Source organism: Podarcis muralis, chromosome 3 (assembly GCF_964188315.1).
Source record: "Podarcis muralis chromosome 3, rPodMur119.hap1.1, whole genome shotgun sequence".
In the NCBI taxonomy this organism is placed as follows: Eukaryota; Metazoa; Chordata; class Lepidosauria; order Squamata; family Lacertidae; genus Podarcis; species Podarcis muralis.
Genome location: NC_135657.1, coordinates 16,209,090 through 16,231,384, shown reverse-complemented (window position 1 = coordinate 16,231,384; position 22,295 = coordinate 16,209,090). Strand labels below are relative to the sequence as shown.

Below are 22,295 nucleotides of genomic sequence, written 5' to 3'. Positions count from 1 at the left end.
GCAGCCCTGCGGGAGGTCCCGCAGGGATGTCTAGGCCGCGGATAGCAGCCTGCTCCCCGGAGCGTCGGGTGCCCTGAAAGCAGAGCGCCCGGCGCTTCGGGAACACATCCACAGCCTAGGCAGCCCTAAAAAATTTTTTTTACAAAATCCATTATTTCCCCCCCAAAAAAGCTAGGTGCGTCCTATGGGACGGGGCGTCCTATGGGACGAAAAATACGGTACTCTTAAATCTGCAGGTGGGGTGACTGCATTTCTGAATGCTTGCAAAAGCATCCTTGCATGTAAGAAAACTTCGCACATTAGATAGAGAAAGAAGACTATCTCCCCAACAAGCTAGTTTTCCCATCTTCTGCGTACATTTGGTGCTATGTTATTATGATTAGAATCATAGAATCATAGAGTTGGAATAGACCACAAGGGCCATCGAGCCCAACCCCCTGCCAAGCAGGAAACACCATCAGAGCACTCCTGACATATGGTTGTCAAGCCTCTGCTTAAAGACCTCCAAAGAAGGAGACCAAAAGCATATTTTTGTCCAAATGCATTCCGTAGCCCCGAAGTTGCTGCTTTGTTGGGCTAAGCTACTCACGGTTGTAGAGTGTGATGATATGCAGGCAATTGAGGAGCTGCCTCTTGTATTCATGAATTCTTTTGACGTGCACATCAAAAATAGAGGCAGGGTTGATTTTCACCTTGTACTGTTTTTCCAAGTAGGCTGAGAACTTCTGCTTGTTCTCCTGGCAAAAGGAAATTTGGGGTTGAAGTTAGTGGCCGGGACATTTAAGTCTGACTCTAGCTGCACAGTTTGGTCTAGGCTGAGATTCTAGATTATATAACTTACCTATATCCCACCTTCCACCCAAGCTGTAAGGCAGCTTACAAGATTTTAAAGCAAAATTTGAAAACACAAAGTTGCAAGAACAAATTAGTTAAAAAAACAGGAATTAAAATACATTGGAATATGTTTAGAACCAGCAATTAATATATAGGGTTTGCCCTGACCGCAGCCCAGCATATCACAGTGTTTCTCGCTAACATGCTGCCATCCCCACCTGTTTAACTTTGGCAACATCCCTGATGAAGGCCTCGTCATTGACAAAGCTTAGCAGCTTCTTGAGCTGGCTTAGATCCGTTAGAAAATCTTCCCCAATTCTCTGTAGTGAAAAGAAGAAAGAAAACCATCAGTCGACAGATCTGCTTATCTGATGTTTGCTTCTGCGCTCCCTGCACTACAAAAACCATGAACTGCCAGGGACAAAAGACCATGTAGTTAGGGACATGGCGACTGAATTCTTGCACACCCGAAACCCAAGAAACTCCAAGGATGGAGGATGCTTTTTGATGAAAGGGCCACGTTTCCTTCAAGGTAACCTTGCAGAGGCCACATGTCAAGGTGGGTGGGGCCAAAGCAAAAATGTGGGGTGTGGTCTGCAGAGAGTCCAAAGCATCAGAAACCAAAGCCTGGGAAGCCGCATTCAGGCCCTAGGTCTGAGGTTCAACGGCCCTGATCTAAGAAAAAAAATGGAATGAAGACAGATCCATTGAGGAGGAGGAGGAGGACCCAACAACAGGGGTAATTGCTCTATGGAATTCCTCTTGGCTGAAGACAGTTCACCTCCACAATGACATCAGAGAGTCCCGGGTTACAAAGCAGGAGCCACCGCCTTGGAGTGATGCCGTTCGTCTTGTTCTGAAACTTCTCCGGCTCCATTTCGTAGAAATCTTTGAATCTAAAAAAGCACAAGATGGATCACAAGAAGAAGAAGAAGAAGAAGGAGTCATGTGCCATTTAGGGCCAGTTGATAACAGTGAGCAGAAACATTCAGCAGTGCAATGTGACCACTAAAAAAAGGATTATGTATTTTCTAGTTTTATATTTTTATTTTATTCTGTGAGCCGCCCTGAGACCTGGGGGTATAGGGCGGTATATAAATTTATATAAGTATAAATAAGAAAAATAAGCTGTCTCTGGGGTCTGGGCCAAATAGAGAGAAAGAGGTGCATAAAATAGGGGGGGAAAGAAAGAAAATCAAACAGTCTGGCAAAGGATTTGCAGCGATGCATATGCAGAAAATAAACTATCTTTGCTCACAGATCCCTGGGGAGACTCTGGCAGCCTGGCCTGTCTTCTCCTGAGCTGACAGCCGGTTGCAAAAAAGTGAAGGAAGCAGGACTCACATAGAGCTCTTTACAATCTCCGAGTGAATCCTGGCCACTCCGTTGACGGCATGGGAGCCAATGATACACAGGTTGGCCATATTGACCCTCTTGCAGTCTCCTTCCTCTATCACGGACATCCTTCGGAGGCGGTCAACGTCTCCTGGGAAGAGGGCCGCCACATGCTGCAAGGACACAAGGAGAGGGGGATATTAACAACAAGATCTAAAGGAGATCCCACAATGGAACCCTTTACACCAGAAAAAAATGTGAAGAAATTCCCTGGACGATTGAAGTCATGAGTCCAGTTTACTTCCTCTCCCCTAGAAACCGCCACAGCTTGTATGTTGGAGGTCTTTGGGCCCCTCCAGATGACCTACTTATTGAGCACTCATCCTGATTTGCTTACACAACACTTACATGGAGGTTAAAAAGGCAAAGGGACCCCTGACCATTAGGTCCAGTCGTGACTGACTCTGGGGTTGCGGCGCTCATCTCGCTTTATTGGCCGAGGGAGCTGGCATACAGCTTCCGGGTCATGTGGCCAGCATGACTAAGCCGCTTCTGATGAACCAGAGCAGCGCACAGAAATGCCGTTTACCTTCCTGCCAGAGCAGTACCTATTTCTCTACTTGAACTTTTGCGTGCTTTTGAACTGCTAGGTTGGCAGGAGCAGGGACAGAGCAACGGGAGCTCACCCCGTCGTGGGGATTCGAACCGTCAACCTTCTGATTGATATTTCCTAGGCTCTGTGGTTTAACCCACAGCACCACATGGAGGTTAGACTATGTCTAATCTTTACTCAGCATCTGTTCTGATTTGTCTGCAGGCTGCTTCTACAACAACGGACACTTCTTCTGTTTTTATTGTGGTGTGTTTATACTACATCTGTTTAGCTATTTGCACACTCTACACTTTTGCAGGCATTTCCACGTTACTTTCCAAACAGCAGAATACCCGATTTTGTTGTACCAGGGCAAAAGAGCCCTTTAATCTCTAACTTCCTTGCTTTGCATTACCATAGCAGTTTGCCTTTCTGCCACCTGATCCCTGCTGAACTGCTGCTGCAATACCACCTCCTGGGCAGCTGGCAACACTGTAGAAGAATTAGCCATCACCTCCCTTGTGTGCCATAGTGCCACCACTGAAGGAGGCCAGTATTGCAGCTCCTAATTCAGCAGGGCTCAGGTGATGCCAAGTGCCAATAGGATTCCACAAAGTTCTATAAAGTTTCTGACTTTGGCAATGGGCAACTCATCGCTTAGGGGCAGACTGAGCCTCCAGGCCTCTCAGTCAACCCAACCCCCCTTCCCCCACCACCTCATTTATCCCGTCTCCTTACGTCAAGATGTTTCTGATTGATAGCATAAATGATCTCCAAGTGTCTTGGCAGGAGTTTCTCGAACATAGAGACAGGCCAGCGCTCCAGGGCTTCAGGCAGCACGGTGTGGTTGGTGTACGCACAAGTTCGCTTCGTGATTTCCCAGGCCTGGAGCAAAAAATTAAAAACAGCGGATGAGATAACACGAGGGCCCTGCAGACTGAATCTGATCCTGGTAGCAACCAAGCTACTGCACTCTCTTGGGCTCACTAAGCAGGTCTGGCTAAACCCAATCTGCGGCCTGTCAGTTGCAATCACATTGTGGAAGCACTAAATGTACCTGGATAGTGACTGACTTGTGGCACTAGGAGGAGAGGGGACAGGGATTGGCTATTCAGCAAGATCCTAAGTAGCCCTGCAGGCCAGTTGGGCAGGACCACCCATGATGAATTCAATGAAACTACCATCTGAGCATGTGCAATGGCTGTCTCAAATAGACACACTTCAGCTTAGCGGCATCTCCCGTTTTTGAATTGGATGGAAGCTGGTTGGAAGGAAAAGTAATCAAACAGCAGTATTTCTCAAGAAACTACAGGGAACTTTTTCTTTTGAATCCAAAGAGAGTATGCTTTTAAAAATTTGGTGCCTTTTTCTGTTGCTGTGGAGGGAGGACGTGGTTGGTCAACAGTAGGGCTGGGCGATATATCAATATATCATCCAAAACCGGTTTGGGAAGTTCACACCGTGATAACTGTTTCATAACATTTGACCTGGCAATATACTGCAGATCACGACGTGTGTGAGGGTTGGGCGGTATCTGGTTCTCAACATCGCGATATATCACCAGCAAAACATTGCGATATATCAGGGCAATGTCCTGGCAACTGCTACTACTTAGGGGCCTAAAACAGACAAATGACGGTATTAACAATCACCACATGGTCACTTTCATCAGCAGACAATCCCACAGTTCTCTTGGGACAGTTTGCATGGAGAGAACCTTGCTGACACATGCAATATGGCTGTGTCCATTTCCCTCTTACCTTATCCCAGTCCATTTTCTCCACATCAACAAAGATCCTCATGAGCTCAGGAATAGAGAGGGCGGGGTGGGTGTCATTCAGCTGGATGGCAACCTGTAAAATGGACATCTAAAGATGAAGCTGTTTCCACTGGGAGAGTCAACCAGAGCTTGTTTGGGGACTTCCTAGCTTCTCAAACATTTCTGTGAAATGTCGAGGTTTCCTCCACCCATCCCCAAGGCAAAAGCCTAAGGTGTCCTTTGGAACGAAAGCTGCAATTATGTCTCGGCCCTCGTTTTTAAATATTCACCTTGTCAGGGAAGGTCTCGAAGCAGGTTCTCACGGGGTCGCGGCACCCGAATTTGGAGGACTTGAATCGCCGTATGATATCCTGGAGAGTGGCGGCGACCACAAAGTACTCTTGCTTCAAACGCAGCTCTTTCCCTTCAAAGAACTTTGGAAGGCAGAGAGAGAAAAGCCGTCACTCCTGCAGCCACTGCTGACAAGCCTGCTATAGGGACCTCATGTGATGGCCTAGGATTCCGAGTCTGAGAGTGAACCGGAGGAATCCCAGCCTGCACAGGAGTCCCCGCCTCCAGGGCCGGCTGAACTGGGGCAAGGCCTGGATTCTGAGGAGCCTGCACCTGTGCCAGATCCTCAGGAGCAGGCACCAGGTGAATCCATTCTGGCCCCAGAGGTGGTTGAGGACTCTGTGTCTACAGGTGAGTCTCCCCCTGGGCCCAGTAACCCTTCAGCCTCTCCTGAACTGCAGAGGCTTAGGGCAGAGAGGCGAAGGGAACTGGTGTCTCCCAGGAGGAGTGCTCGCCTTAAGGCCAGGAGAGGCGGGGCTCCTGGGGGCCGGGACTGCCCCTGGCCTTAGAGAAGATAAAGGTCAGTCAGCCCGGTCCCAGGTTGCGGGAGCAACGTCGTCATTGAAGAGCTGTTTCAGCCAGCATCCAGTCCTGTTCCTTCAGTGTTCCTGTTCCCCACCCGGCTTCCTGCTTCTGACCTTCCAGCGTTCCTGTTCCCCGCCCGGCTTCCTGCTTCTGATCTTCGAGTGTTCCTGTCCCCGCCCGGCTCCCTGTTTTGGACCTCACCTCGCACTTTGTGGATTATCTCCAGGCTAGTGACTCAGGACTGGACTTTGACTACGGTAACAGTAACCTTTCCCCCGGGACCAGCACACCTCAGCAGCATCCCATGCAAAGAAGAAGGCATGATATTCAAGGCAAAAACAGTAAGAATAGTTGATGATGTGGCGGTTGCCATGGTTGTTTTGTGCTCTTGTTTCACATGCCATGCTAAGGCAAACCATGGTCAACGCAGGGGACATAAAAACAAATTCTAATCAGCTCGCGGTTAATCAGGAGAGGTTTTAATGCAACACAGAAGAGCCACTTACGTTATCATTTGGGTACAACACTCTGGAGATGTTTTCTGCCAGGTTTCTATCCAGCACAGCCTGGATATAATCACCGACATTAACTAGGTGGAGAGAAGGAACACATCTCAGCGGAGCAGCCCACCACAAAACTCTAGAATAATTGCATATTTTATTGATAAAAGTCCCATGGCATCAGCAGCAGCCCTATTTGCCCAGCAAATAGCAATGGGGTGGGGATTTTGTCTGTGCTATGGTGCAGGAAGGAAGGGTTAGATCCTGCTGTCTGTGAACCCAATCCAGATGCTCCCCCCCCCCCACAGTTGCTATTTGACTAGGGTTGCCATATTTCAAACTGAAAATCCAGACAGGAAAGTTGTTGAGTTAAGCTTTTTGGCCAAAATCGCCTAAACAAAATGCCATTTTTGAGCTATTTTTATGGGGGGAAAGCAAAAAGAAAAAAAGAAAAAAGCATTGCAGCCATACGTCCAGATTTCCCCGGACATTTCCCCCGATTTCCACCTGGACACTGTATTCCGGATATGTCTGGGGAAATCCGGATATATGCCAAGCCTAATTTAACGGAGGAAGGGCCATGGCTTGGTGGTTTAGCATCCACTTTGCATGCAGAAGATACCAGACTCAATCCCCAGTGTCTCCAGGCAGGGCTGGGAAAGGCTCCTTTGTAAAATCCTGCTGCCTGCCAGTGTAGACAGTACTGAGCTAGACAGACCAATGAACTGCCATGGTCTAAGGCAGCTTCCTGTGTTCCCAGAAAAGAACTAAACCCCCAAGTTAAATGGGATGCCATGTTTTATGTCAAGTGCAGTTTGGCCCAAAGAAGGCCCACTAAGGCTGCAATCCTATACAGTACCCACTTATCTAGGCCTAAGCCCCATTTAAACTCAGTGGGAGTTCCTGATTGGTGGACATGTTATAGGTTTGTGCTATACATTAAATAATACTTGAGGCAGTTCAAAGAATCATAGAATTGTAGAATTGGAAGGGACCCTGAGGGAATAAGCAGCTGTCCCTTAGGAGGATCGAACTTGCAACCTTGGTCTTATCAGCACCATGCTCTAACCCACTGAGCTATCCAGGCTGATAGCTTTGTTTGTTTGGCTTGCACTCCTTACTTTCCTGAAAATGCCTGGCTGTAGGTAAGCACAAGGAAGAAGCAATGTCACCCAGCTCCTTAAACCAGACCAACACAAAACCCCACAACGACATGAAAAGGGGGGGGGCACCTCATCGCAACATGTGACCTGTGCGCTTTCCAAAAGGAAAAAGAGAACAAGATGGCACTTACACTCTTCAAGATTGAAATCGTTGGGTGCCTTGGCTGACCACAGCCTCATGGTGTTCACCGTATTGTTCCTGTATCCTGGAACAGGTGTATCATAAGGCATGGCAAGTACAACCTAGTTTAAGGAGAAGGGATCCGGTGAAGGTGAGATAAAGCAGCAGACATCAAGTCTTTTGCAAAAAGCATGTTTGGCACAACCTAGAGCGGAACTAGGGGTAATAACAATAACAACAACAACAACAACAGCAGCAATAATAGTAATAATAAATTTTTATTTATATCCCGCCCTCCCCAGCCGAAGCCGGGCTCAGAGCGGCTAACAACAGTAAAATGATACAACATTCTAAAATCATTTAATTATAAAATCAGTTCAAATCAGATTAATGGCAACCATTGGGCTAGAGTTCTGTGAGGATTGCCAAAGGAGGGGGTCAGGCTGTGCCCTGGCCAAAGATGTCAAGTCCTGCTGGGCCCTAGTCTCTTGTGACAGAGCGTTCCACCAGATCGGGGCCACAGCCGAAAAAGCCCTGGCTCTGGTAGAGGCCAGCCTAACCTCTCTGTGGCCCGGGACCTCCAAGGTGTTTTTATTTGAAGACGTAAGGTTCTCCGTGGGACATACCAGGAGAGGCGGTCCCGTAGGTACAAGGGTCCTAGGCCGTATAGGGCTTTAAAGGTTAAAACCAGCACCTTAAACCTGATCCTGTACTCCACCGGGAGCCAGTGCAGCTGGTATAGCACCGGGTGAATGTGATCTTGCAGCGAAGACCTCGTAAGGAGTCTCGCTGCGGCATTCTGCACCCGCTGGAGTTTCTGGGTCAGTCTCAAGGGCAGCCCCATGTAGAGTGAGTTACAATAATCCAGTCTGGAGGTGACCGTCGCGTGGATCACAGTGGCTAGGTCAGGGCGAGAGAGGTAAGGAGCCAACTGCTTAGCTTGGCGGAGATGAAAAAATGCCGCCTTTGTTATGGCTGCAATCTGCGCCTCCATGGAAAGGGAGGTGTCGAAGATTACACCCAATAGTCTGTGGGCAAAAGCTGAGCCCACCAGGCCTCCCCATTGGGCTCGGGAGGCTGTTGTCCCTAAACTGCACCCACCTGATTTGATATGTGACACCTGGGATGGGGCAAGTACTGGCATGGTTACCAAGCAACAACTGGGAGCTTGAAATGAGCTGCCAATTGTTCCTTTGCTGGAGCAAAGTGTCTTCCCCTTGTCAATCAGCTGGTGTGTGGGGAGAAAGCCCCTTCTTGCAGTGGCACCAAGCCATTTCCAATGAGAGTGCCCCTCTGTTTCAGAAGAGGTTTCAAGGCAATCCACTTGGGGCTGCAGGAGCAGCAAAGCCCCTCGCACTCGGCACCCTGTGGGCTGTTGGGAAAGTGCTGTGCATTAGGCATTGACAGGTGGGTGGGGCAATGCAACTGTCAATCATCAGATATCACAATGACGCCGGTGATTGGCAAGTGGGTCAATCACCTATGTACTACTGCAGGCATAGGCAAACTCGGCCCTCCAGATGTTTTGGGACTACAACCCCCATCATCCCTGACCACTGGTCCTGTTAGCTAGGGATGATGGGAGTTGTAGTCCCAAAACACCTGGAGGGCCGAATCTGCCTATGCCTGTACTACTGCAATAGCTACAAAAAATTCACAATCCAAGGCTATACAGTCATATCTCAGATTACAGACGCTTCGGGTTGCACGTTTTCGGGCTGCGCACTGCACCGAACCCAGAAGTACTGGAACGGGTTACTTCCGGGTTTCAGTGCTCGCACATGCGCAGAAGCTCTAAATTGGGCTTTATGCATGTGCAGAAGCGCCGAATCGCAACCCGAGTGTCCACTGTATATCCTCCAAAACAGCCAGAAGCTGGCATTATTATTGAGCCTCTCTCTACCAAAGAATAATAGCTGGCCTAGCCAACTTCCCAGAGGAATGCCGCTGTTTAAACCAATTACATGCTTCCAAGCAACAAATGTGGAACACCAGAGACTCTGCGTATGTGGAAGTGATCAAAACATGGAAAGGGCAAGCTGGCAGGGCAGGCCCAAATATGGCCTGTAAAGGCAGCAACAGAAATTCATACATCGGATCTAAGCTTTAAAAAGCTCACGTCTTTAAGGTCCCTGAGGATACCTAGCCTGCCACTCAGAGTTGGGGGTCAGGACAGGGAGGAGTGGGGTGCTTTGTCTCTTTTTTAATGCATTATAGTTTGGTGTTGTATCCTATTTATTTATTTCCATTCCCAAAACTGTCTATATTGTAACTCGCATTCGCTTTCTTAGCTTCAGAACATTACAGATAAATTTAGTTTGCATGCATTTTCACGACACTGTGATTTTTAAACTGTTATAAACCAACCTGAGTATGGGCATCAGAAGCGTGGGGAAAAAATACTGAGGGAGGGACAAAGAAAGAAAGCTATCCAAGCCTCTGGGCTTTGAAGGTTCTGCTGTTCTTGAACCAATTCCCGTTTATTGCCAGTGGAGCACCGACAGAAGAAATTCTTGGTGGATCAAGCCCCCTGTTTCTTTCTCCCCACGCAATGTATTTCTTTTCTCCTCCACCACATGCTGTTGTTCAGTGAGTCAGGCACCAGGCCTAATTACGGCTCTTTCAAAACAAAAATGTGAGACTTCAATTGCAGACGAGTGCAAATGTGCTTCAGGGCTGCCTTCCCTGGCCTGGTGCCTTCCAGAAGTCTTTGACTACAATTCCCATCAGCCCCTGGTTGAGCGAGGCAGGCGTGTACTATTTGTGCGTCCTATTCCTGTAGAAGAGCTCATCGTACCTGAGAACTTGCCATTTGAACCCTTTTGTTTCTAATCTGCACAGTGGCGTAGCGTGGGTTGTCAGCACCCAGGGCAAGGCAAGTAATTTGCGCCCCCTAACCCGTGGATTTGCGCCCCCTAACCCGTGGATTTGCGCCCCCTAACCTGTGGATTTGCCCTAACCCCAGATGTTGCGCCCGGTGCGGCCGGCCCCCCCTGCACCCCCCACGCTACGCCACTGAATCTGCATGACTTTTATTTATGAATTTATTTACTTATTTCATCACCCCATCAAGCTTCCTCTCATAGGGAGGAAAGCCTTATTATTTTGTCTGCAACACATTGCAGTGAGGGAAGCTGTATAAGTATTTGCTACTACAGTCAACGTCTCCAAACCTGACACCTCCACTTCATCACGGACGCCCACCCATCTCCCTCATCATTCAGACACTGAGGTCCACTTCTAAGGGCCTTCTGGCGGTTCCCTCATTGCAAGAAGTGAAGTTACAGGGAAACAGGGCTTTCTCGGTAGTGGCTCCCCCTGGTGGAACACTCTCCCATCAGATGTCAAACAATTATATGACCTTCTGCAGCCCTGTATCGTGACGCTTTTAATGTCTGATGTTACACCGTGTCCTGTATTATTCTGTTGCAAGCTGCCTAGAGTGGCTGGGACAACCCAGTCAAATGCGCAAAGCAGAAGTCATAAATTATTATAATATTATTCGTGGCATCCCCACAGGTAGGTTTCTACTGCTGTACCTGAGTATCAACCCATTTCACACCATCCGGAGTGTGGTCCACCCGGCCATAGAAGTGTACAGGAAGCATGTACTCTGGGCGGGCTTTTTCCCAAGGGTTGCCATAACGCAGCCAATCGTCGGCTTCTTCCACCTGAAAGGAGGAGAAAGGGGATGTGAAACTTGCTTTCATTGCAGGTCATTTTATCAGCAATGCACTTTACACCCGGTAGAATCATAGCTCAGTGGTAGAGCACAGGATTTGCATGCAAAAGGTCCCAGGTTCGAGTCCCTGTATCTTCAGTGACAAAGGATCTCAGTTAAAAGAACCAAAGTTATAAAGCCGCTGTCTATATTTAACTGTGATCTACCCAGCCGACTGCCTTTGATATCTGTATGGGTACAGCCTCTTCCACTCCTTCACAGTTATTGGCTGATTTTGTACTCTCCCACACCTGCAACGTCCCTTCCAAAACGTCCTTGATGCTTGTGCCACAAGATCCCTCCTCAGAACACAGACACCTATTTTCTCTCCCTCTCGAAATGCTTGGGTAGGCCTCATCCCAAGCGATAAAGCATCTTCCGCCCTCCCAAGCGTGGTGATCTCTAGGAACGAGACAACGGCAGCCGCCCAAAAGGAACGAGAATTCTCTCACTAACGCACCTGCCAGCCATTGACGATTTTCTGGTTGAAAATGCCAAATTCGTAGCGGATTCCGTAACCGTAGGCTGCGAGCCCCAGCGTCGCCATGGAGTCCAGAAAGCAAGCTAAAAGAGGAAGGGCCCAAAATATTTCATTAGCAGACAGAAGCAAATGTCCAGGAAAGCCACTCTACCAACGCCATCCACTGGGACTCATGTTTAAGACATTATTATTATTATTATTATTATTATTATTATTATTATTATTTGTACACTACCCTGTACCCGTAGATCTGAGGGTGGTTCGCAACATAAAAATGCAACACAAAAAACACAGAATGCCTAATAAAAATAAAAACAGAAACAAACCAAGATCTAGCACAGTACAAAGCCAAAGCAGTGGCGGCAGTTGGTGTGGGTATACTTTTCCTTTATTTAAACACCTTTCTTCCAGTGAGCTCAAGGTGGTGTGCTTGGTCCCCTTCCACCCCATTTTATCTCCACAACAACCCTGTGAGGTAGGTTAGGCTGAGAGACTGCGACTGGCCTAAGGCCACCCAGTGAGCTTCTTGGCTAAGCGGGGATTTGAACTCAGTCCAACACTCTAACCACTACACCACACTGTAGGACAGTGAGGCGTTCCCAGGCCCGCTTAGAAAGGGCTCACCTGCCAGACGCCCCAGTCCTCCATTGCCCAGGCCAGCGTCTTCCTCAATCTCCTCCAGTTCTTCCAAGTCCAACCCAAGCTATTGTGAAAAGCAGAAACAGCAATGAATACACTCCATTGAATTCAATAGGACTTACTTCTGAGTAAGGTTGGTGGGAAGAAAGTATCCAGCTCAACGGCTGGGGGGATGGATAATGGGGTCTCCATTCAGTTCCGTTGTTACCTCTACATCTTTGTCAGTGGTAGCCACCCATGGCTGGAGAATCAATGGTTTATCTCCATCACTCTTGCCAACATGTGCATCTGGACTTGAAACTTGTTTTTATACATGCATCTCATCCACCTTATTCCCCAACAAGGAGAACTGTGGCTTCAGGAGCAATTCTGATTTGAGAAGTGTGTGTGTGTGTGTGTGTGTGTGTGTGTGTGTGCGCGCTAATCCAGCTCCCATAGCTTCTCTGATCAGAATCGGAACCCACTGCCGTTGGTTTTAACTGAAAACAGAAACGTCAGGAGTTCCGATCAGCGATAAATCTGAGCTTCAAAGCCAACTGACTTGGTAGTTGTCCAAGCAAAGCAAGTCTCTTTCTCTCCCGCTCTTCCACACTCCCTCCAAAGCTTTCATCCTATTCCAGACTCTGATAATAAGGTAACTGCCCAGGGGACAAAACACATTGGTAGCTCTGCCAAAAGGAATGGAATCCTTGAGTCATGCTCCTTTTAGCAATAAACATTCAGAGCAATGCCATGGGGCTAAGAGCGGAACTTAAGTAGGCCGTAAAAATTAATGGGCTCTCTATTATTGTAGTTTGGGCCCAGGTGCCAAAAAAGAATAGATTCAGCGTATTTTGGAAGAAAAAGACTTATTAAAAACAAAGAGAGGGAGGAGCAGGAGGAGAGAAATGGTGCATCTCCACAGTGAGATGGTTTGGATGTAAAGCCAACCGTGGTTTGCACAGCAGAACCACAGTTCATTGTGATGTCTGAACCAATACCATCTGGCAAACCATGGTTTGCATATGACTATAAAAACAGACTCTGAAACCACAATCTTAGGCTAGTTTACCAGCCAGCTGTTTTTTGGACTACAACTATCATCATCCCTAGCTAGCAAGACCAGTGGTAAAGGATGATGGAAATTGTAGTCCTAAAAAAAAAAGATCCAAGTTTGGGAAACACTGATCTAACGGATGTGATTGCCAGTGGCGATTCCACGGCTCCCATTAGCAACTTGTTCCATTGCCTAGTTTTTCTCAGAATCTGAAAGCTTTCAGACTAAACTGACCCTGCTGCAACGTGAGATTCCCCTAGGCAGAGTGCCACAATTTTTGCATCAGAAAAAGGACAGATGATGAATCCACAAAAAGCATCAGCCTCCAAAGGAGGAATGAACATACCTGGTAAATGGCTTCATCGCAGCCATTCTGCAGACCCAAGTTCACCATTGTGTTCTGAAGGGTCCGTCCCATGTAGAATTCCAAAGACAGGTAGTAAATGCGCTAGGAAAGCAGTGAGAAAGAAAAGCTGGATTTTATATGCAGCGAAGAGAGTCACCCCCTGATCTGTACACTGCCAATGCAGCAAGTTTACATCCCACTTTTACCAAGCTCACACCAGCAAACATAGTTCTCCATAATAATAATAATAATAATAATAATAATAATAATAATAATAAATCTATTTATTTTTAATACCCTGCCCTCCCCAGCCAAGACCGGGCTCAGGGCAGCTAACACCAAATATAAAACAAAATGACTGAAATACAACTTAAAAACAAGATTAAAATACAACATTAAAACATTAAAATGCAGCCTCATTTCAGCAGAAACTCAAAAAGTTTTTTGGGGATAAAAACGTCGTCTTCACCAAGGCTAACTATCCAAACTGGTCCTACGTGGGCCAGAAAAAAAGCCAGGGAAGTCCCCAAGTAGGAGTTCTGTCACAGAAGGAAAAAGGGAAAAAGAGAGAAGGGGAGGGGATCAAGTTAATTCCAGGCCAAAGGCCAGGCGGAACAACTCTGTCTTACAGGCCCTGCGGAAAGAAATCAGATCCTGCAGGGCCCTGGTCTCATGAGACAGAGCTGGAGCCAGTGTTGAAAAGGCCCTGGCTCTGGTTGAGGCTAATCTGACCTCCTTAGGGCCCGGGACCACTAGGGTGTTGCTCTTTATGGACCTTAAGGTCCTCCATGGGGCATACCAGGAGAGGTGGCCCCGTAGGTACGAGGGTCCTAGGCTGATTTGTCATCTCAACAATCCTGTGAGGTTGGTTAGGCGAGGTAGCTTAGAGTGAACAGCCTAAGGTCACCCAGGGAGCTTCATCGCTCTTAAAAGGGGTCTTCTCAATCCTAGTCCAACACTTCAACCACACCTCACCTGCTCCTAGACTAGAGTAGTGGTGACAGTGACAATGAATTCTGGCGGGCACTGCAAGGCCGCTGTGTCTGCACATTTCCACAAAAGCACCAAAAACACATGGAATTGGGGCACAGATTTCAGCATCCTGGACCATCTTCTCTTTCCTTTTTTTAAAAGCAAGTTTCTAGGTCTTACAATGCAAAGTTAGGCTCGACAACAGGAAGAATGTAAAGCAAAATTCAAGAGGATAAAATAACGTTTCCAGTTGTCAGGAGACAGAGCTTTCTGGGGGAAAGGCCAGAGCTCATCTGCAAAGACCTGATTTGCATGCAGAAGGTCCCAGGTAGGGCCAGGAATGTCCCCTGCGTGAAATCTAGGAGATGTCCTGTCATCAGGATGTCAACACTCCTCAGCTACCGTAGATGGACCAAGAGTGTGACTTGGTATAAACATCTTCCTATCCTCCTAGCTTTGAATGCCCAGCATGGCTGCCTTGACCAGCACTCCCTGTGATTAGAAGGAACAGAGAAAATAACAAAACACAAAGCGAACTCTGCAGGGTGGCTTAGTGGTCGAAGAGTGTTGGACTAGGAATGACGAGAGACAAGTTTTAATCCATACAACAGCCTTGAGGCTCTGTGGGTGACCTTGAGCCCGTCACTCTCTTTGCACAATCTACTTCATAAAATTGTTGTGTGAAATCAAATGGTGTTAGTGTGAATTATGCACACTGCCCTAACCTTCTTTGAGAAAAGACAGGTAAAAAAATGTAGTAACAAAACCTGGACTTCCGGGTTAGCGCGATCGGGAAATGGCGGATTCCCTCCGAGCTGCGGAGGGACTCGGCTCCACGGAGGACGGGTCTTGCCGCGCCGGCGACGCGGGGACCCTCAGAAACCGCAGGCGCTGAAGCCTGCGGACGGGAAGACTCGGTGGGCGCCCAAAGCAACCTCCCGACCCTCGAAAAGGGTACGGAGGGCGGTGTGGCGCTGAGAGTCGATCGACACCTCGGTGGAGCGAAGCCGTGAGCCACGACTGGAGAGCGCTGACTTCCTTCCTGGAAATTTGGACTGAAAAAACTAACCCGTGAGTAAACGGAATTTGGCTTTAAGAAATTCCTCCTATGAATTCGAGACGACCGGGGGGCGTGCTAAAAGGGAGTCCGCACCCCCCTCCTAATTACAGATAATTTTTAAGCAAGGACCGGAGAACTAAGGCGGAAAGGATACCTCTATGTACTACTAAAGAAACTAACATCCACGATTTAATAAAAGAAGTGTTGTACTGGAGAGTGAGGAGAAATTTTTTGTGAAATCCCCCCCCCCTGGACCAGGGGGAGTCCCGTGTTTGAGTCTGGTGAAGAGGAATAAAGACTTTGACAGCTGTCAAAAGAGCTGTCAAAGGGACAGATTAAAAGTTTAACTGATATCTCTCTGAACTAAAAGTGCTATAAGTTGAAACAAAGTTGTTGGAGATTTGATAGAAAGAAACGAAAAAGATTTGGACTGTTGGAAGAAGTTTACAAAATAACCAGAATCCCTCTAGGGGGATTCCAAAGTCACTGCAATGGCTGCAGAAGGAAAATTACAGGCAGAGATAAACAGGATGTTCTTTCTCGTGGGAATACTGCAAGAGCAGAGCCAGATTATGAGCAAACAACTTATGACCTTGACCTCAGAAACAAGCAACTCTGCTGAATGCATGAAGGATTTGACAGGAAAGGAATCTGCAGCTGAAACAGAAGCGACATCTCAAGAATCGGAGGAAAGAGAGCAAGGAGAAGAGAAAGTACAAATCGAAAATACCAACAAAAAGTCTACAATGGTGGAAAGCAAGGGAAAAGATTCTTGGATCACATGGATTACAACTCTGCAAAAGATGTTAAAGATGAAGGAGGGGGCCCCTGAAGTATTTGGAATACAAGAACTTAAAGGACACAAGAAATATGATTGGGGCTTCCCTTTGGAATATGAAAGACCGGTTGACTATGGGCAGCAGTTGTTACCAAGTATCCTGGTGGGAAGAAAAATTGGAGTGACGGAGAATGGATTGTTTCGAGATTCAATGACCAATAAAGGAGACTTCCAACAAAACCGACAGAGAGGAACTGAAAGAGACTTAAAGGCCTCGGACGTGAGGAATCCAGGCTAAAAATTATGGCTGACTTTTATTTGAAAGGGACCAGAACCTGGGAAGGGGGGAGGGGGAAGCAGAAGGGTAAGAATGTTGATGAACTTTGGGTTGGGTGAATAGGGCCTACATTTAAAAATGGGAAATCTGTGGAAGGGAACCTGGGCCGACCTTAGGAAAGAATCTAAATGTTTATAAGAGATGGGGATAAGAGAAATGGGGCTAATCAGGAAGAGACATATCAAAAAATATCAATTATAAGTTAAGGAGCAGAAATTAAAACTTGCTGAGCCAACTATGGGAATAGGGATGTACGAAGAGGGGGTGGGGGGGGAGTCCGGGGAATAAGGTCAAGAAAACAAGGTTTTGAGATTATATTTGTTTTGTTTTTGTCATATTTTTGTATGTCTGTCTTTAAAAAATGTGAAAATCCAATAAAAATTATATTTAAAAAACAAAAACAAAACCTGCACAACTTTATTTTTTTGTAAACACACTGCCCTGGATCAGGGTTGGGTGGTTGTTTTTTCCACACTGACTGGCAATGTGCCCCAGATGGCAAAGTATAACTGACAGGGTAATCCAGAGGTCAGAAAAAGGTGGTGAGCTGGCAGCTCTAACATGGATCTTTCCAGGTGAGAATCACTGGCAAAGAAGTTGCCTGAACTCCAGGTTTTCACCTGTCAGGCCTGTCTTAACACTCTAAAGTCTGAGTACACAAGTTTAAAAAACACACACACAAACATAGACTCACCGGGGGCGGGGCGGAAAACATGAAAACAGTACTCATCCCGTTGCAACCTGTGACAATTCTCTTTCCCTTGGCAATCTATCTGGCAGCCTCCTCTTTAGAAAGGGGAAGGGGCTACAGCTCAAGGGCAAAACATCTGCTTTGCATGCATCTGCTTTGACCCCCAGCACTTCCAAGTATGGCTGGGAGAGAACCCTGCCTGAAATCCTGGAGAGACCCTGCCAGTCAATGTGGACAGCATTGAGCTAGATGGACCAATGGGGCTGACTCAGTAAAAGGCAACTATTCTTATGTTGCTACCACCAGAAGGTACCGTTTCACGGGAGGGAGATTTGGCTCTAAGGATCAGAATAGTCAGTTGTGGGGGGGAAACTTCAATAATTGGTGTTTCTTAACAGTTCTGACAGCCTTGCCTACTCATTTTAATGGATCTTATTTTAGGAGAGTCCTTGGAGGATGAGGATATAAGTGACTAAGCAGAAATCCCTCTTTGGGGGAGGGAAATCAATGGAAGGAGAACAACACTTAAGCAATTCTGAAATATTTATTACCTCTCAGTCTTGCTTTCAGCTAAGATGAATGGGGGAGGAAGGAACCACACAGAAGGAACCAGGAAGGAGCCTGAGAGTGAAAATCCCTTTCTGTTGCTCACTCACTGTCACACTTTTTGATTACCTTCTACGACATGTCAGTGTTTGGTGCAAGTTACACTAGCAATTACGGTAAAAGGTAAAGGTAAAGGGACCCCTGACCATTAGGTCCAGTCGTGGCCGACTCTGGGGTTGCGGCGCTCATCTCGCTTTATTGGCCAAGGGAGCCGGCGTACAGCTTCCGGATCATGTGGCCAGCATGACTAAGCCGCTTCTGGCGAACCAGAGCAGCGCACGGAAACGCTGTTTACCTTCCCACTGGAATGGTACCTATTGATCTACTTGCACTTTGACGTGCTTTCGAACTGCTAGGTTGGCAGGAGCAGGGACCGAGCAATGGGAGCTCACCCCCGTCGTGGGGATTCAAACCACTGACCTTCTGATCGGCAAGTCCTAGGCTCTGTGGTTTAACCCACAGCGCCACCCGCATCCCTATTACGGTACCTCGCACCAAAAGCAATGGCAGTGTTGGCTCACATTGTTTATCCTGCACTTGGGTTGGGTCTCTTGCTCCATGAATGTTCCCATTTCCAAGAGCAAAGGCTGCAATCCTATACACACACTTCCCTGTAAGTAAGATTCACCGAACATAGCCGGACCTCTGAGTAAACATGCATAGAATTGCAGTTCAGGGTCCCTACTGTTAGGCAATAGTTTTACCATCCCATGAAGAAAGGCCTATCAGTAGCTATTAGTCATGACCACTAAATGGGAGGATTATACCCTGCTTGTGAACATCTCATAGGCATCGCTGGATCAAGTACAGCTAGAAATAAGATGCTGGACAGAATCTTGCTTTGATCCAGCAGGGCTCTTCTTAGTTCTTAAATGTTTCTTTTACATGCCCAGCTTGCAAGACTGATGTTTGCACACATCTTTGCTGTGAGGCATGCTAATCACCCTTGTAATTTGTACGAAGTAAGTATCAACCGCCCCAGCCGTGCTGGCCGGGGCTGATGGGAGTTGTAGTTCAACGCAACTGGAGGGTACAACATTGCAAAGGCTGTCTTAGAGCGCCACTGGCAGTCAGTGCTTGTCTCTGTATAAGGCAGCTTGTTCATGGAGGAAACTGTGGGCAAGTACGTAAGCTAGATGGTCCAAATCACACATATATACTCTGATGAAAATCCTACTGTAAGGCTTATTTGGATACCGTTGCTGATAAACTACTGGGCAGCAAAGATAGTAGCAAATGGCACATTCCTCCCTTGTAGCCTAGGCACTGCCATCGTAAAATCAATCAGTCAATCATGATGTTGGTAGAGCCTTGAGACTCTTAATCTCAGGGTCAAGGGTTCAAGCCCCACATTGGGCAAAAAGATTCCTTGCATTGCAGGGAGAGTTGGACTAGATGATCCTCTGCAATTCTACCGTGATGGCCATGTTTGTTGGCCCCTTTGTACACTGAGCAGCAGCAGACCTAGTCTGAAGTAATGGGAGACTCCAGACAAAAGAGGATTTAGGACTATTACCGAGAGGTCTGGTTTGTCTCAGGTCAGGAAATGAGTACACTGCCCAGCGGCAAAATGGATGCATTAAAGTTTTGTACCATGTAGGTCTCTTTAAGAAACTGCAGCGTAAGTTGCTTTAAAAAAGATAAATGACCACAGAACCCACGCTCCACTAGTTCTGCAGCAATGCTTATGATTTTAATAGGACTGTTCTGAAGGAAATGGATTGTGGGTTCTGCCCTATCAGAATGTAAGAGAAGCCCTGTTTAGCTCAGCCCAAAGCAGCAGCTAGTAGGAACATCCTGTTCCCCTGCAGAGGACAATCAGGTGCCTCCAGAAAGCCCCCAAGTGGAGCGTAGGGTCCAGAGAGAACATCCGAAAAACATTGCAAGGGGGCAGAAAAATGTCTTCTATCAGATCAAAATGAGCAGATAACAGCAAAGGTTGCTAGGTTCATAGCAGGGGCAATCAGAATAAGTGCCACTAACTGACGGCTGATTCAGGATTTTAAATTGTGCTCTTATATCAAATTTCCTTTTCTGCATATACTGTAATGTTTTACTGTTGCTATGGCCATTGGCTAATGCGAATAAAGTTTTATCTATCTTGCAAGGGGGCAACTCGCCCTCTTGCTCCAAGGTTGGAATTTGGCCCAATGTCCCCCAAAATCTTCACCGTTGCTGAAGCATAGACAGAGGAATGTGGATCTGGCAGGGTGGCCAACAACCTCTTGAATTCCTAATGCACAACACAGGAGTGAGGGTTTTCCCATGGCTTTTAAAGATGAACTGGGGCCTGCACTTCATGCTTCTGCCCCTCTGCCATGGTCCTGTCCGTCACGATTGGCACAAACTGGCAGCTGTCAGTTGCAGTCCAAGGGATTGGACTAGACCACAATTCTATGAACTAACGCAACAAGCATGTTGCAACAGAACAAGCCTTCGCTCACACTAGTGTAAGCCTGAATGTGTACGTTTACTTTTCCCCAAAGCATTTTTGCGATTTTTGAGAAAGGCCTGGCATTGCAACAATACTGACGCCACCTTGTACTTAAATAAAGGTCCGGGAAGCTGGAAGAGTGTTTGATTGCAAAGCTGATGGAAGCCAAGAGAGGCAAACCTCATTGTCCAAGGTGAAAGAGCTGAGTGAAAGAATAGAAGGGTGAAGATGAGTCATCATTCACTTGAACAGACAGGTTTGGGGGAACAGCAGGAACAAAAGGCTTCTTCTTGCTCCAGTGATCTTGAATCCGGCTTTGTAGTTGATCTAAGTGGCAGTCCGTTCCATTTAAAAACAAAATATTGTTAACCCACTTTATTCTGTTAACCATCTCGAGGCCACTAAACACCAGCAGATTATCACAGGCTGTGTGATTATCCTCAGCTACAGGGCCTCTATCTTTGAGCCATCAAATGCCTGGGTATGCTTTTAAATTCCTCGTGGACGTTAGTAACAGGGGAGACAGGTGCACCTCACCAAGGAGGGCATTCCACAAATAAGCAACCACCACCAAGAAGGCCCTGTCATGGGTCATGTATTCAGAGGGCCTCTCCTGCTGACTGTAGTGTCTGAGATGGCTGATCCTGAGGAAGGCCCTCTTTTAAGAGATCAAGACACAGGCCCTGTGGTTGCTAGGCAGCAAACCAAGAATTTCCAGCAGACTGTGTGACTTATGAAACCACGGGTTCCTCATCCAGGCTGATAGGGCTCTCCCTGCCCTTTCATTTCTCCCAAAAATAATCGACTTGGACAGTTCTCCTCCCTTCCCATCCTTTTCCAACCACCTTCCCTCTCTCCTAGCGACAGTTTCCTAGCACTGGTTGCCATGAGTCTCCTTCTTTCCAACATGCCTTCTTCCTGTTGTTCCATCTTGCCATAAATGCAACATACAGACCAGGAACGTTGGTGGGTTGGTGACTGGACCAAAAAATGGTGGGGAAAGAATCCTCTGCTGATATATACAGGCTGTTGTGCCCTAGTTTGGCTCAAGGGACCCAGGGAAGGCTGGGCCACGCAGTGAATCACTCTAAGAATAGGGTAACATCTGGAAGAGCAGAGTCACATCCAAGAGATCAAAGCCAAGACCTATAGAGAAGAGTGAAGGGAGGTTCTCCCTGATCACAACAGACAAGGTAGAGCACAATCCGTCAGGACCCTGGACAGCTCTCTGTAGCAAGTTCTAGCTGGAACTCACCTAAGGAGAGCTGTTGTCTTAGCGGCATGTTGAGGGCTTCTGAAGGTTGTTGGCTGATCCGGATCTACTGTTAATTCCATTCCCTCTGAGGAGCTCTCTGTTAAAGGGACACTTGCCTGGTTGTGCAGCATCTGGTTCCTATAGCATGGATGCAGTGAGGGCTGCATTGGGGCATGCCCTCTGGGTCTGAGAAATTGGGCAAAGCCACACCCTCTGGCCTTGACAGTCCTGGAGCATGGGACAACCATTCTCCAAGACAATGTCTCCTCCCTTTCTGAGGTTAGCTCTGAGCCAGGAGAAGATTCAGGCCAGTAACCATGACACAGACTAAGCATAATTGAATCTTCACAGTATTAACACTCCAATTGATCCTGCTCCCCATTAGGTTTATACTGGTTGGAGGAGGCACCCAGGTCCTTCAGAGGTCCTAGCGCAAGGGTCAGCAACCTTTTCCAGCCGTGGGCCAGTCCACCATCCCTCAGACCTTGTGGGGGGCCAGATTATATTTTTTTGGGGGGTAATGAATGAATTCCTATGCCCCACAAATAACCCAGAGATGCATTTTAAATAAAAGCACACATTCTACTCATGTAAAAACACACTGGTTCCCAGACTGTCCATGGGCAGGATTGAGAAGGCAATTGGGCAGCATCCGGCCCCCGGGCCTTAGGTTGCCTCCCCTGTCCTAGCGCATCATACAGCTTTCAACCCTTCTATTAGGCTCTCTCCTAAATCTAAACTTGCTTCCTCATAAAAGGA

The 22,295-nt window shown here is 47.4% G+C and overlaps 1 protein-coding gene across 1 annotated transcript in view; it reads right to left on the bottom strand.

Moving 5' to 3' along the window:
• PYGB (glycogen phosphorylase B) overlaps positions 1-22,295 on the bottom strand; it is a 45,037-nt gene that overhangs the window by 12,740 nt on the left and 10,002 nt on the right. The window contains exons 2-14 of the mRNA XM_028725006.2: positions 13,404-13,505; positions 12,007-12,085; positions 11,362-11,465; positions 10,720-10,851; positions 7,191-7,302; positions 5,903-5,985; positions 4,811-4,954; positions 4,522-4,614; positions 3,500-3,646; positions 2,179-2,342; positions 1,616-1,730; positions 1,053-1,154; positions 590-737 (exon numbers count right to left, since the gene is read on the bottom strand). Coding sequence (XP_028580839.2) covers positions 590-737; positions 1,053-1,154; positions 1,616-1,730; positions 2,179-2,342; positions 3,500-3,646; positions 4,522-4,614; positions 4,811-4,954; positions 5,903-5,985; positions 7,191-7,302; positions 10,720-10,851; positions 11,362-11,465; positions 12,007-12,085; positions 13,404-13,505 — 1,525 coding nt within the window. The remainder of the gene's footprint in view (positions 1-589; positions 738-1,052; positions 1,155-1,615; positions 1,731-2,178; positions 2,343-3,499; positions 3,647-4,521; positions 4,615-4,810; positions 4,955-5,902; positions 5,986-7,190; positions 7,303-10,719; positions 10,852-11,361; positions 11,466-12,006; positions 12,086-13,403; positions 13,506-22,295) is intronic.